General features: G+C 53.7%; 1 protein-coding gene across 1 annotated transcript in view; it reads left to right on the top strand.

The window, feature by feature from the left end:
- The window catches only part of NFATC4 (nuclear factor of activated T cells 4), a 298,850-nt gene that overhangs the window by 209,290 nt on the left and 76,854 nt on the right, over positions 1 to 12,706 (top strand). Inside the window, exon 4 of the mRNA XM_078644835.1 lies at positions 12,411 to 12,610. Within this exon, the coding sequence (XP_078500961.1) occupies positions 12,411 to 12,610 (200 nt within the window). The remainder of the gene's footprint in view (positions 1 to 12,410; positions 12,611 to 12,706) is intronic.

The following is a 12,706-nucleotide window of genomic DNA, read 5'->3' as shown; positions in this document are numbered from 1 at the left end:
CCCTTTGATGTCCGGACCCTCGCGCCTTGAGGTCTGGAGGTCCGGAGTGAGGGGGTCCCGACACCCAGCAGGGGGTTGGAGCCAGCGCCCAGGGAGGCCGGGGGTGATCGACACCCGGCGGAGGAGAGCCGTTGACGCCTTCTTCTTTCATCGACCTGCCAAGTGGTCTCTTTACCTCCTGGGTGGAGGTTGGTGCCTCGATGTCGGGGCCGGGCCAGGCCCAGGGTTGGGGTCGAGTCGAGGCCATGCGGCCTCGTGCTGTAGTGTCCAAAGATGGCGGCTGGGCCGGGGCCATGGTGCTGACGGGGACCAGGGCCAGCCGGTACGGGAGGGTTCAGGAGCTGGCGTCCCGTTGTGGATGGGTTGTGGGTTGCCTCGGGGGGTTTCCGGGGTGGCTCTTGCTGGGGATTCAGGGAGAGCCGGGGTCCGGGCCCCATTGTGCGGAGGGGGGACGGCCCAGCCACGAGGCCTGTCCAACATGCGTCCCCCCCAGCTGAAGGCAGGGAGAGTCAGCCATCCTCTTGGGGACTTCCCTCGCCGAGGCGGAAAAAGCGTGACAGGCCGTCTGCGTTGGCGTGGTCCTGGCCTGGACGATGCTCCACAGTGAAGTCCATCCCCTGTAAGGAGATGGACCAGCGCAACAGTTTCGGGTTCTCCCCCCGCATCTGCATCAGCCATTGCAGGGGTCGGTGGTCTGTCTGCACCCGAAAGGGGGTGCCGAAGAGGTAGGGCCGGAGCTTCTTGAGGGCCCATACTACGGCGAAGGCCTCCCTCTCGATGGTGCTCCAGCGCTGTTCCCGGGCCAGCAGGCGTCGGCTGATGAATGCCACTGGCTGATCGACTCCCTCGGTGTTGAGTTGGGAGAGGACGGCCCCCACGCCATGATCGGAGGCGTCCGTCTGCACGATGAATTCCCGGCCGTAGTCGGGAGCCTGGAGCACGGGGGCAGTGCACATGGCGGCCTTCAGCTTCTCGAAGGCCGATTGGCAGTCCGGAGTCCAGTTGATCGTTTTGGGGCTCTTCTTGGATGTGAGCTCCGTGAGGGGCCCCACGATGCTGCCATAGTCATTCACAAACCGCCGGTAGTACCCGGTAAGCCCCAGGAAGGCCCGGACCTCAGTTTGGGTCGTAGGGGGTTGCCAGGCCTGGATGGAAGCGATCTTGAGCTGGAGGGGGGCCACCAGACCGCTTCCCACCTGGTGTCCTAGGTAGGTCACGGACCCTTGGCCCACCTGACATTTGCTGGCCTTGAGGGTGAGCCCGGCCTGCTGGAGGGCGTGTAGAACTTCCCGCAGGTGGCGGAGGTGGTCGGTCCAGTGGTGACTGTACACAGCGATGTCGTCCAGGTAGGCGGCGCTGAATCCTTCGAGGCCCGCCAGTACCTGGTTCACGAGTCGTTGAAATGTTGCCGGAGCGTTTTTCATGCCGAATGGCATCACCCTGAAGTGGTAGTGACCGTCCGGGGTAGAGAAGGCGGATCGTTCTTGGGCCCTGGGGGTGAGGCCGATTTGCCAGTAGCCTGCTGTTAAATCGAAGATGCTCAGGTAGCGGGCGGCCCCCATACGGTCAATTAGCTCATCTGCCCGGGGGATAGGGTGAGCATCGGTCCTGGTAACGGCATTCAGTCCCCGGTAGTCCACACAGAACCGGAGCTCAGGGGCAACTCCCGGGGCGGCGGCCTTGGGGACCAGGACGACGGGGCTGGCCCAGGGGCTGTCCGAGGGTTCGATCACTCCCAGTGTTAGCATCTTGGACACCTCGGTCTGGATGCAGGCGCGCACCCGATCTGGTACGCGGTACGCCCTGTGGCGAATAGGGGGGCTGTCCCCGGTGTCCACATCGTGAAGGCACCAGGGGGTGACCCCAGGGGTGAGAGAGAACAAGGATGCGAATCGTGTCAGGAGAGCTAGACAGTCTTGACGTTGCTCCGGGGCCAAGGCCTCGGAGAGTCTGACCCCTTCCACGGAGCCATCCTGCTCGAGGGTCCTCAGCAGGTCCGGAAGGGGCTCGGAGTCTTCTTCCGTCCCATTATCGGTAGCCATCAGGAGACTGAGTTCTGAACGTACAAAATGGGGCTTGAGTCTGTTGGCGTGGAGGACCCGTAGGGGGTTCCGGGAAGTTTCCATGTCGATTAAGTAGGTGACGGGCCCCTTGCGTTCGATCACCTTGAAGGGCCCGGACCATTTGTCCTGTAGAGCACAGGGTTCAACCGGGGACATCACCCAGACCTGCTGTCCCGGCTCGAACTCGAGGGAGGAGGCGTGCTGGTCATACCATCTCTTCATGTCTTCCTGACTGGCTTCAAGGTTGGCTTTGGCAATCTCCCTGAATCGCCGGGTCTGGTTGTGAAGGGCCAAGAGGTATTTGTACACATCCGGGGGAGTTTTCTGGGGGGGCCTCTCCCAACCTTCCTTTACTAGGCTGAGGGGACCCCGGACGGGGTGCCCGTACAGGAGTTCAAATGGGCTGAAGCCTAGGGATTTTTGAGGGACCTCTCGGTAGGCGAACAGGAGGCACGGGAGTAGCACGTCCCACTGGCGACGGAGGGGCTCTTCTAGGCCCATGATCATTCCTTTGAGAGTGCGGTTAAACCGCTCGACCAATCCATTTCCTTGTGGGTGATAGGGGGTCATGAATTTGTAGGTGACCCCGCACTGTTGCCAGAGAGACTTCATATATTTCGAGATGAAGTTCGTGCCCCTGTCGCTGACGACCTCCCGGGGAAAGCCCACCCGGGAGAAGATCCCCATCAGGGCTCGGCCTACCACAGGCGCCGTCACGGTTCGAAGAGGGATAGCCTCGGGATAGCGGGTGGCGTGATCCACCAGGACCAGGATGAACCGGTGTCCTTGGGAGGTTCGGGGGTCCAGGGGCCCCACAATGTCTATTCCCACCCGTTCGAACGGGGTGGTGACGACGGGAAAAGGCTGCAAGGGTGCTTTGGTTTTTCGGCCACTTTTTCCGCTGGCCTGGCAGGTGGGGCAGGCCCTGCAGTGGTTGGTGACATCTTTTCGCATTCGGGGCCAGTAAAAGTGGGTCACCAGGCGGTCGTACGTTTTGTCCTGTCCCAGGTGTCCGGCCAGGGGTATATCGTGGGCTAAGTTCAAGAGGAAATCTCTGAAGCGGAGGGGCACCACCAGCACCCGACTGGCCCCCAGTTCTGCAATCCTTTGCTCACTGTAGAGCAGGTCATTGTCCCAGTAGATCCAGTGGGCCCCCGAGGTGTCCCCTGCGTTCTGGGCAAGGGCTTGCTGCCGGAGTCCCTCGAGGGAGGGACAGGTTCTTTGTTCTTGTTGGAATTGTTCCTGGGTGGGGCCCCCCTCTTGACGCCACTGGGCCAGGTCGGGGAGGTCCGGGAGCCGACCGGGTCCTTCTTCGGTTTGGGCCGGGAGACTTGCTTCTGGGGTGGCCTCCTCCGGGACAATCGCGGGAGGAGGCTCCGGCCACTCGGGTTCTTCTGGACTGGGGACGGCACGGGCGGTCATGGACCGGGTCGTAGCACAGACCCATTCGGGGAGGCCCAGCATCCCCAGGTGCTCTCTCCGTTCGACTGCTGCCCAGGGAGAACTTTCGAGATCGTTCCCCAGGAGGCAATCCACGGGGGCATCATCGCGGACAGTTACTTTCAGCATCCCTGATACTCCTCCCCATTCGAAGGGGACGTAGGCCATTTGACATAGACTTTCTGAGTTGTCGGCCGACCGGACAGGGCAAAGAATGTTCGGCAAGATCTGGTCCGGGGCCACCAGATGACAGCGGACCGCGGTCACACTGGCCCCGGTGTCGCGGAGGGCTTCCGCCCGGCGGCCATTAATGTTGACCCACTGGCTGTACTTCTGCGTGTTGGCGGGAAGGGGGGCCCGAGGGATCAGGTCTCGTTCCCCTAAGCAAACCAGGGACATGGCGGCCGGTTCCCACTCAGGCTGGTCGTTTTCGTACTCTTCTTGGTCTTCTGGGTGCTGCTCTTCCCCCAGGGCTGCAGCAGCGACCTGGCGGGGTAAAGGGTTCGGGTTCTTTGGGCAATTGGGATCATTTGCGTAGTGGCCGGGTCGCTGGCATCGGTGGCAAGTGATGTTGGCTCGGAAGCCGGGTCGCATCGGGGCGTTTCCCCTGCCGGCCGGGGGCGGGGTGTTGCTGGCGGGAGTCACCGGGCCGGTGTCCCTACCCCGGCCCTGGCCTCCTCCTCCACGGGGGCGATGGGGCCCTTGGGCAGTTCTGTGCGCTTCGCTGGGTCCGTGTCGGCCAACTCGGGTGCTTTCCCATCGGTCAGCTTCGGCGGCGAGCTGCCGAGGTTCCGTTAGTTTACTGTCCAGGAGGTGCTGTCTGAGTTCGATGAAGCAGTTGTTAGAAAGGTGCTCCCACACAACAAGGTCAAAGAGCTGTTCGTAGGTGGTCACGTTGCTGCCCTTGATCCACCCCTCGAAGGCCCGGCTAAAGAAGTTCACGTATTCCACCCAAGTTGTACCCGGGATCCGTTTGCAGTCGTGGAACCGCTGGCGGTACATCTCGGGTGTGAGTCCGTAGCGAGTGAGGAGGGCGGCCTTCATGTGGTCGTAGGATGTCATCAGATGGTCCGGGAGTTGCAGCAGGGCGTCTCGCCCTTCGTTGACAAACCTCCCCCATAACCCGGCTCCCCAGTCGCTTCGGGGAATCCGGTGGGAGGTCATGGCTACTTCGTACACTTTGAACCATTGCTGGATGTCATCGTTCTTGTAGTACTCTCTGACGACATCTTTGGGTATGTGGACCTTGGGGTCTGTAGGGGCAGGAGTGTTCGTGCGCTCGGGGACCCCGAGTTCCTTGTTCTGCTTCCGAATCTCTAGTTCTTTGAGGTTGCGCTCATGTTCGTAGGTTAGCTTCTTCTCTTCTAGCTCTCTCTGCCTTTGTTTCTCTTCTCGCTCCTCTCGGAGTCGTAAGTGTTCCAACGTTATTTTTTGTTCCGCCAATTTGAGCTCTCCATCTAAGCGAAGTCGTGCCAGTTCTAATTCATGAAGCCTGATTTTTTCCCGTTCCCGGACCTCTTCTGGGGAGAGACCCGATCTTCTTTCTTCCGTCGGCGTGGGGCTTGTTTCGGGTGTCTTGTGGCTTTGTGTTTGGGGTACGGTCGTACCCGTCTCCGCCCAATATTCCAGGGCTCGTTTGAAGTCCTCTTTCGTGCTCAGTCCTGTGGTTGAAATGCCTAATTCCATGCAGAATTGTTTCAGTTCTCTGTGGTTGTATTCTTCCAGCTTTTCCATCTGGAATTTTTCTGTTGCTCCGCTCTCTTTTGTTGTCATGGTGGTTGTGTGTCGTGGGGCGAGTGACCCTCTGTACGATTATGCGTAGGTTCGGATCGCGCCGCTGGCCACCAATGTTAGACGGGGACCCCGAGGGTCGGCCGAATACTGGGGGAGAGGCCTCCGAGGAGGGCCGTCTCCGGCGATCGTACATACAGGTCACCACCCTCCCCACAGATAGACACCACACCAGGATGAGATCGACACTCTTTATATATGGTTCTTGCGGCAAGGTTATCAGCGGTACAAGATTCAGGACTCGAGGGTCCTCTCAATTCTAGTCTCTGTAGGGAAAGGGGTAGCGGGACAGTCTTGGTACCGGGTCGGTACCGGGGGGTGGTAAGAGAGAAGCTCACAATCCTCGAGCTTAGGAGTCTGCAAGGTCGGGCCGCGGCAGTGCCAGCAGGCCAAGGCGATGGTTCAAGTACAGAGGGCCACGGCAGCGCCAGCAGGCTAAGGCGATGGTTCAAGTACAGAGGGCCGCGGCAGCGCCAGCAGGCTAAGGCGATGGTTCAAGTACAGAGGGCCGCGGCAGTGCCAGCAGGCCAAGGTGGTAGTTCACGTTGCAGAGAGCCGCGGCAGCGCCAGCAGGCCAAGATGATGGTTTCACGAGGGTGGGCCGCGGCAGCGCCAGCAGGCCAAGACGAAGGGTTCACAGGGCAGGGCTGCGGCAGCGCCAGCAGTCCGTCAAGGATGAGTTCTTCTCGGTGTCTCTCGACTCCAGGATACAACTGCCCTCCTGGTCTGGGGCTTCCCCAGTTATAGGTCTGGATCCCTTTGATGTCCGGACCCTCGCGCCTTGAGGTCTGGAGGTCCGGAGTGAGGGGGTCCCGACACCCAGCAGGGGGTTGGAGCCAGCGCCCAGGGAGGCCGGGGGTGATCGACACCCGGCGGAGGAGAGCCGTTGATGCCTTCTTCTTTCATCGACCTGCCAAGTGGTCTCTTTACCTCCTGGGTGGAGGTTGGTGCCTCGATGTCGGGGCCGGGCCAGGCCCAGGGTTGGGGTCGAGTCGAGGCCATGCGGCCTCGTGCTGTAGTGTCCAAAGATGGCGGCTGGGCCGGGGCCATGGTGCTGACGGGGACCAGGGCCAGCCGGTACGGGAGGGTTCAGGAGCTGGTGTCCCGTTGTGGACGGGTTGTGGGTTGCCTCGGGGGGGTTGCCGGGGTGGCTCTTGCTGGGGATTCAGGGAGAGCCGGGGTCCGGGCCCCGTTGTGCGGAGGGGGGACGGCCCAGCCACGAGGCCTGTCCAACACACTGGCTATATAAAACTGGCCCGTGCCAGCCTGTCCAGAAGGCCAGATAAAACTGCAATAATTCCTCATTCTTCTCTGCAATTCCCCAGGAGTTTTCGACTAGAAACAAGACAAATCTGCAGTAACATTAGGATATCATTATTTGCTGCTAGGACTGGTAATCGGCTTACGTGATAGACCAAGTCTTACTCTCAGATCACCAATTACTGAAGGTATAGGAATCCGGCACTGACCATCAGGGAGCACTGCAGGTCAAGTCCTGGCACCTATATACAACTGAGCCCACGTACCCAAGTCCTGAATTGCAGCACACCCTACGATATTCAAGACCCTTTTTCTGAGTCGCAGTACCACGTCTCACAGATTCAGCCCTCTCCCCCTCACTTTCAAATGATAAAACCACAGCATTGGAGAAGATGGCTAAATCTTAAACTTGTTATGTGCAAGGCTACTGGAATTATGTGGCAGAAGAGGACCAAACTATCCTGCAAGAATGCCTAAATTATGCAGCAGGAAAAGGCATGTTATGCGGCATAATGTGGCACAGTTGTGATAGCATTATTTCATTATTTTGTCATTTTCACACCGGATAACAGTGTCTGAGAAAAAACGTCACCATAATTAGTAGCAATTTAACAACCAAATACAACAATTAGCAACTGAAAGATTACCTGTCAAGCCTTCTGATGAACAGGAACCAGAGTTGCCATATTTTTGTAACTTTTGATCCATTTGAGCTAAAAGCAGTTTTTTGGGTTAAAATCAGCAGATTATGCCACAGATGATGGATTATGTGGCAAAATACATAATTATGTGAAAATTGCCGGGGCTGCAGAATTGCGGAATTCCAGTGGCACTGATAATGTGCTATATGATCACATGTTCAGGGGTGGTGGCAGAGGTTCATTGGCATGGCTAGGGTTGCCTAGTGCCGGTTTCCTACCCACACGACGGGTATTTTAATGTCCCTGCCTGTACAAAAATTAGGAAAATCACATAATGCGGGTATTTTTATCCTCCTTAGTATATACCTCAAACCGCGGACAAAAATAAACCAATTAAAAGTGCTCTAGAGCTTCCCTAATGATCCCTGACTGAAAGTAAACAAAAACAGAAAGGTCATGTTGCAATTGAATGCAGATGACTTTAATATGACTTTCTATTTAAGTATCACGTCTGGAGCTTTGCAGACTCTTAAAAGACGAACAAAAAGCTGGTATTTTTCTTTTGGAAAGGGGGAAACCCCAGGCCTGGCCCCTGAAGCCCGGTAATCGGTGCAGTGTGCGCAGGCACGCCCGGTCCCTGCGGAATCACAAGATGTCGGCCCTGCGCGCAGACGCAGTGCGCAGGATCCCCGGAGCCTCGAACCTTGGCTCCCTCCGCCTCTGGAGCGCGGCCCGGGCCGTGCGTGCCGTCTCTGACTCAGCCCCTCCGCTCTTTGGGATATTATTTCGCCTCTTTCCATATTTTTGTGGGGTCGGTGCGGTTTGAACATCTCACGCAGGCCCTATCCGCTTTCCCCATGTCTGAACCTTCTGCCAGGAAAATCCAGCAACTGCCATCCACCTCCCGCTCCTCAATGTTTTTCTGCCTTTCTGCCTCGCTTTTCATTGTTCTGTCTTAAATTCAGTTATTTACATCTTACGGGACCAACCCTGCCATGGATATCGCCTGCTCTCCCTTTATCTCGCACCTTCTCTGTTTCATCTGTTCTCATTTCCATGTTTCCTTGTGCACTGCTCAACGCTCAGAAAATTAATTTCAATTTTTCTAACCCCTTTCTTCTTTAATTCGTTCTACTCGACTGTTTTTTTAAATTATGTATATTCCTCTTAGTCTATCAATCAGCGTCATCGTTTTCTCCCCATCTCTATTGCATCATCCCCTTTTCTGAAAGTCCTAGTTCCTTTCTATTTTACTTATAATTTCTTACCTTTGTGCATGTCTTTATTTATTATTCTCCACTATTAGCTACTGACACTGCTAAGCACAGGTACGAAAAGAAGAGGTTGTCTTCTACTGTTAGATTGTGTGAAGAATTGTATGGCACTGCGTGGCACCAGAGGTTTTCAGGGCTTTATGTATATCGCCATATGAATTGCTCTTTACCCTGCCTTGCTTTCGTTTTCTTCCTGTACATTTTGCTGTTTATTTCTTGACACACAGTCATTATTTTCCCCTTTTCTTCTTGTCATTCTGCCTTTGTTTCTCTTCATCTTTCCATTTTCTTTCGTTGTCTGTTCCCTCTTCTACGTTTTGTTGTATAATTCTTTGTCTCTCAGTTTCTTATTGCCCGCTTCTCTGTTTCCCCATTTTTTACACTTGCCGGTGCATTGTTGTCCCATATCTTCACTGGTCCAGTGAGCTTCTTCAATACTCATAAAGGGCAGACTCTTGGTGCTTCCATTCAGCACTTTCATTCAGACACATAAGATAGAATATGACATTAGATGAAAAGACTAAAAGGCCCAACCAAGCCTGTCCATTCTGTTGACCAAAGCGCTACAGAGGGGTTGCATGGTGTTATTTATGTCTCACCTAGACAGCATATGTCCTATCTCTTTGTTTGTTATCACTTGGCTTAGTGACCGCCCATTGCTTACTATTTATTGACTTCAAAGTACATATTTCTAGGTTGGTTCCAAACTACTTGCCATGGATGTTTTCTGTTTTTCCCAAAACTCACGGTGGAAAGAAACCTCTCTGAGGTCTGCTTCGATATAATGTGGCTTCGCTTAATGCTACCTCATTCTTCTACACATTGGGTGGCTGATTCACAGACCCGTTGTCGCATAAATCCTCAGCTTTATAACTTGCTCTGACTTCCACTTCAATACAGAGTGCAGTACAAGGGCTGGTGCTCCACCTTCAAGGCGCTGGTCCTGTCTTGCCTCCAGGTTCCAGATATCAGTTCAGCAAGGGTTTGTGCAGACTTATTATGCTTTCACTTAGCTAGACACCATTCTCTCCTCAAGCCATTTTGGTTCCTTCCCTAGGTTCATATATTTGTTGCCCATTTAAATTTGCCCGGTTTGTGTCCTAATGCCTTTCCGACTGCAGTCAAAAACATATATTTTTATCATTTTCTGTAATTTTCTGCTGCAGATCAAGGTCTTCCCATTGTTATATTGTTTCTTCTTCTGGGACTTTCTGTAGTTCTATATTATTCTTTTCTGGTCTGGTATTAAATTCTATTCTATTTTTTTAGTTCAGTGCAGCAGCCAACCAGTCTTCAGGGTGAGAGCTACGTCCAAAGAAAGTTAACCAATAATAACAACAAATAATGTCCCCCATGTGACCATGAAACAGGCTAGAGTACATTTGGCCTTCAAAGTGAACACACCATTCCAGCAGAGGCCTTTAGAGCATGACACACGTGGTCCTTAACATGGCATGCTATGCAGGGGAGGGTTACCTCCCCTTATCTCCCCCTCTTTATCCCATTGCCTTCATTGCATGCCTCCCACCCTGCTGCATTGGCTTTAAGTAACCAGCTCTTTGACCACTCTTGAAAATTTCCTAAATCAATACTCATATTCCCTACAACCAGAGTTTTAACATTAGTCACAGTATCTCTGCCGTCCACCATTCCAATGTCACCCATCCATCCCCTCCCTATAGCTTTGACATTTTAAATCTAAACACAAGCTGGTGTTTTTATAAGAATGAACATTATAAATCGGTCAGCAGCATGAGTAAGTGACCCCAAAAATATTTTTGGGGTCTTGGCTACGAGTCCCCCCCCGTCCCCTCCCACTATCCCCCCAAAGCAAAGTAGTGAACCCGGGGCAGAAGTGAGCGCTTAGGCTGCCACTCATCCAGACTGCAACAGTTCATACGGAAACGAACAATTTAAGAAAAAAGGAGTGAACGAACAATGAGTGACGTACATAAAAGGCAGACTTGAGAAGCAAAGCAGATGAAGCAAAAAGTACCAAAAAGAAGGGAGTGGCCCCACAAACGACCTCCTGCTGCCCCTTCCATTGTGGTGTCTGGACATCTAATGAGATAGATACTGCAGACCCACAGTGTGTTGTGGATGTGTGCATTGTCTAATTGACTCCATTGTTGTGACATAGTAATCCATCCGCCAAGATCTAAATCAGGCCCCCAAGTCTGTGAGGGAGGGGCCCCCAGTGTGTTGCATACTGTCCATTTGTGCTGTGGCCTCTACCCTTTCCAAATCTTTTTGCTTTCATGTTCTCTTCTGAGGTCTGCTGAACCTCCTTTCACCGGTGGGTTTACAGTGGTTGCCTGACTGACTACGAACCTGTGAGCCCCATGCCTGCAGCTGCCCTGGACTCCAGCCAAGCGCAAACATCTGCAACCTCTGTGAAGAAGTGTGCATTACCCTCTGTCGCTACACTTAACTTGGCTGGAACCATTAGCATATATTTTAACTGGAGATCAGAGATTCTGCCCCATTGCAGTAAATAAACCTCCTCTGCTTGCAGACTGTCTAAGTAAAGTCAGGGAAGGCCAGTACCTGCGCATTTGTAAACTGCAGTTGGCCTGTTTGTCATGCCACGAGACGGATATCGTCTGGATCCAAAATATTCAACAGCTTGGAAATTAGTGGCTTGGATGCAGACACTGGGCACAAGAGACCTATGTTCTCGCTGCACCATGAAAATATTCACTAGACCCTAGGCACAAGCGCGTTGCATAACCAGAAAGAGTTTGGCACTTTAGCCCTTAGTTTATTACGGAAGCCAGCTACCCGTATTTTTATCTGTCTGGACCTGCCTTCAGAATCGTCCATGCAGAACCTTCCCTCTCTCCCGCAGGGCCGTCCTGTGTTTCCGCATTTATGCAGCACCAGGTCCAGTATGGCCATGGTCTTGTCAGGGTCACCCATTATCTCTGTAGCCCTTGCACAGGTTGTTGCGCAGCAGGCCACCATCATTCGCAACTGTGTCAATCATGCATTCCAGTGATCTAGTCCAGTCTGTCAAGTTACTGACACAGCCGCAACACCTGTGCTTGTCCCAGGTGCGGTGTCTGCTCCATGAGTGTGGGGATCAGGTAACACTGTCCAGAGCCGGGTCCCCACTACCAGCAGTTCTCGGGGGACCACAGGTAAGTAACTCCCACCCAACCCCCAAGTACTGGTGCTCCAGGGGTCTCATAAAGCATCAGTTGCTGCAAAAGAGGTCCCCTTACCTAACGTCAGGCCATGCAGTGTTGTTTCAACAGCTGCACACATGGGTCACGCCATACCGTAGCTCCTTGGCCAGTTCCTGGCAGCGTGGGCCCACACAGATGGATAGAGTGGCTGCAACAGCACATACTGAAGAACCACCGCATGCCTCTCAGGAACTTCTTGGAAGTAACAAGAGTCTAGTGACACATATGGACGGTCTCAGCAGTCATTCTGTGGGACCTTGTCTTGGGCATCATTTGGATTGTTGTCGACCCTTTCATCAGGCAATATCGTGATTTGTGTGGTGGTAACTCTGATTGTTATGAGTGTGTGGGGCCTGGTCTTCAGGGTCATCCCTATGTTGCAAGACTGTTGTATCCGGCATTCTGGTGGTTTGTGGGATTTTTTCTTAGATTGTATTAATTGAGTAGCGCCTTGTCTTTGGAAGTATCTCAATGATTTTGTGTGGCTTTGTCTCTATTGGATCACTCTGACATTGCCCTTGTAATGGTCAAGGTCGATTTTCAGAGTTCAGTATGACGTGGGGCTGGCTCTCTAGGATCATTGTTTGTGTGCGGCACCTTAGATTTGAGATTATTCGGACAGTGTGGACATGCTTCTAGGATTGTTAATGGTGTGGGGTCACACCTCTGGCATCATTCAGATGGCCTCTGCTCTTACCAACCAGGATCACTAATGGGGACCATTTTAACAATGTCCTGCTGTGTTTATTGCAGGTGCTGGGTTACAACGAGAAGCCACTGACGCTGCAGATGTTCATAGGCACGGCTGACGAGAGGAACCTGCGACCTCACGCCTTCTACCAGGTCCATCGCATCACCGGCAAGATGGTGGCCACCGCCAGCTATGAGGCTGTGGCTGGCAGCACCAAAGTTTTGGAGATGTCAGTGCTGCCAGAGAATGGCATGACGGCCAAGTAAGTAGGAGCATGAGGACCCTGAAGACACCCATGAGAAAGAGTGAAATGATACACTATGAAATATAGACTCTAGATTAGGGTACTTGAGCGTTC

The sequence above is a fragment of the Lissotriton helveticus genome, chromosome 5_1 (genome assembly GCF_964261635.1).
Source record: "Lissotriton helveticus chromosome 5_1, aLisHel1.1, whole genome shotgun sequence".
NCBI classification, from domain to species: domain Eukaryota; kingdom Metazoa; phylum Chordata; class Amphibia; order Caudata; family Salamandridae; genus Lissotriton; species Lissotriton helveticus.
This window is presented reverse-complemented; position numbering and strand designations above follow the sequence as displayed.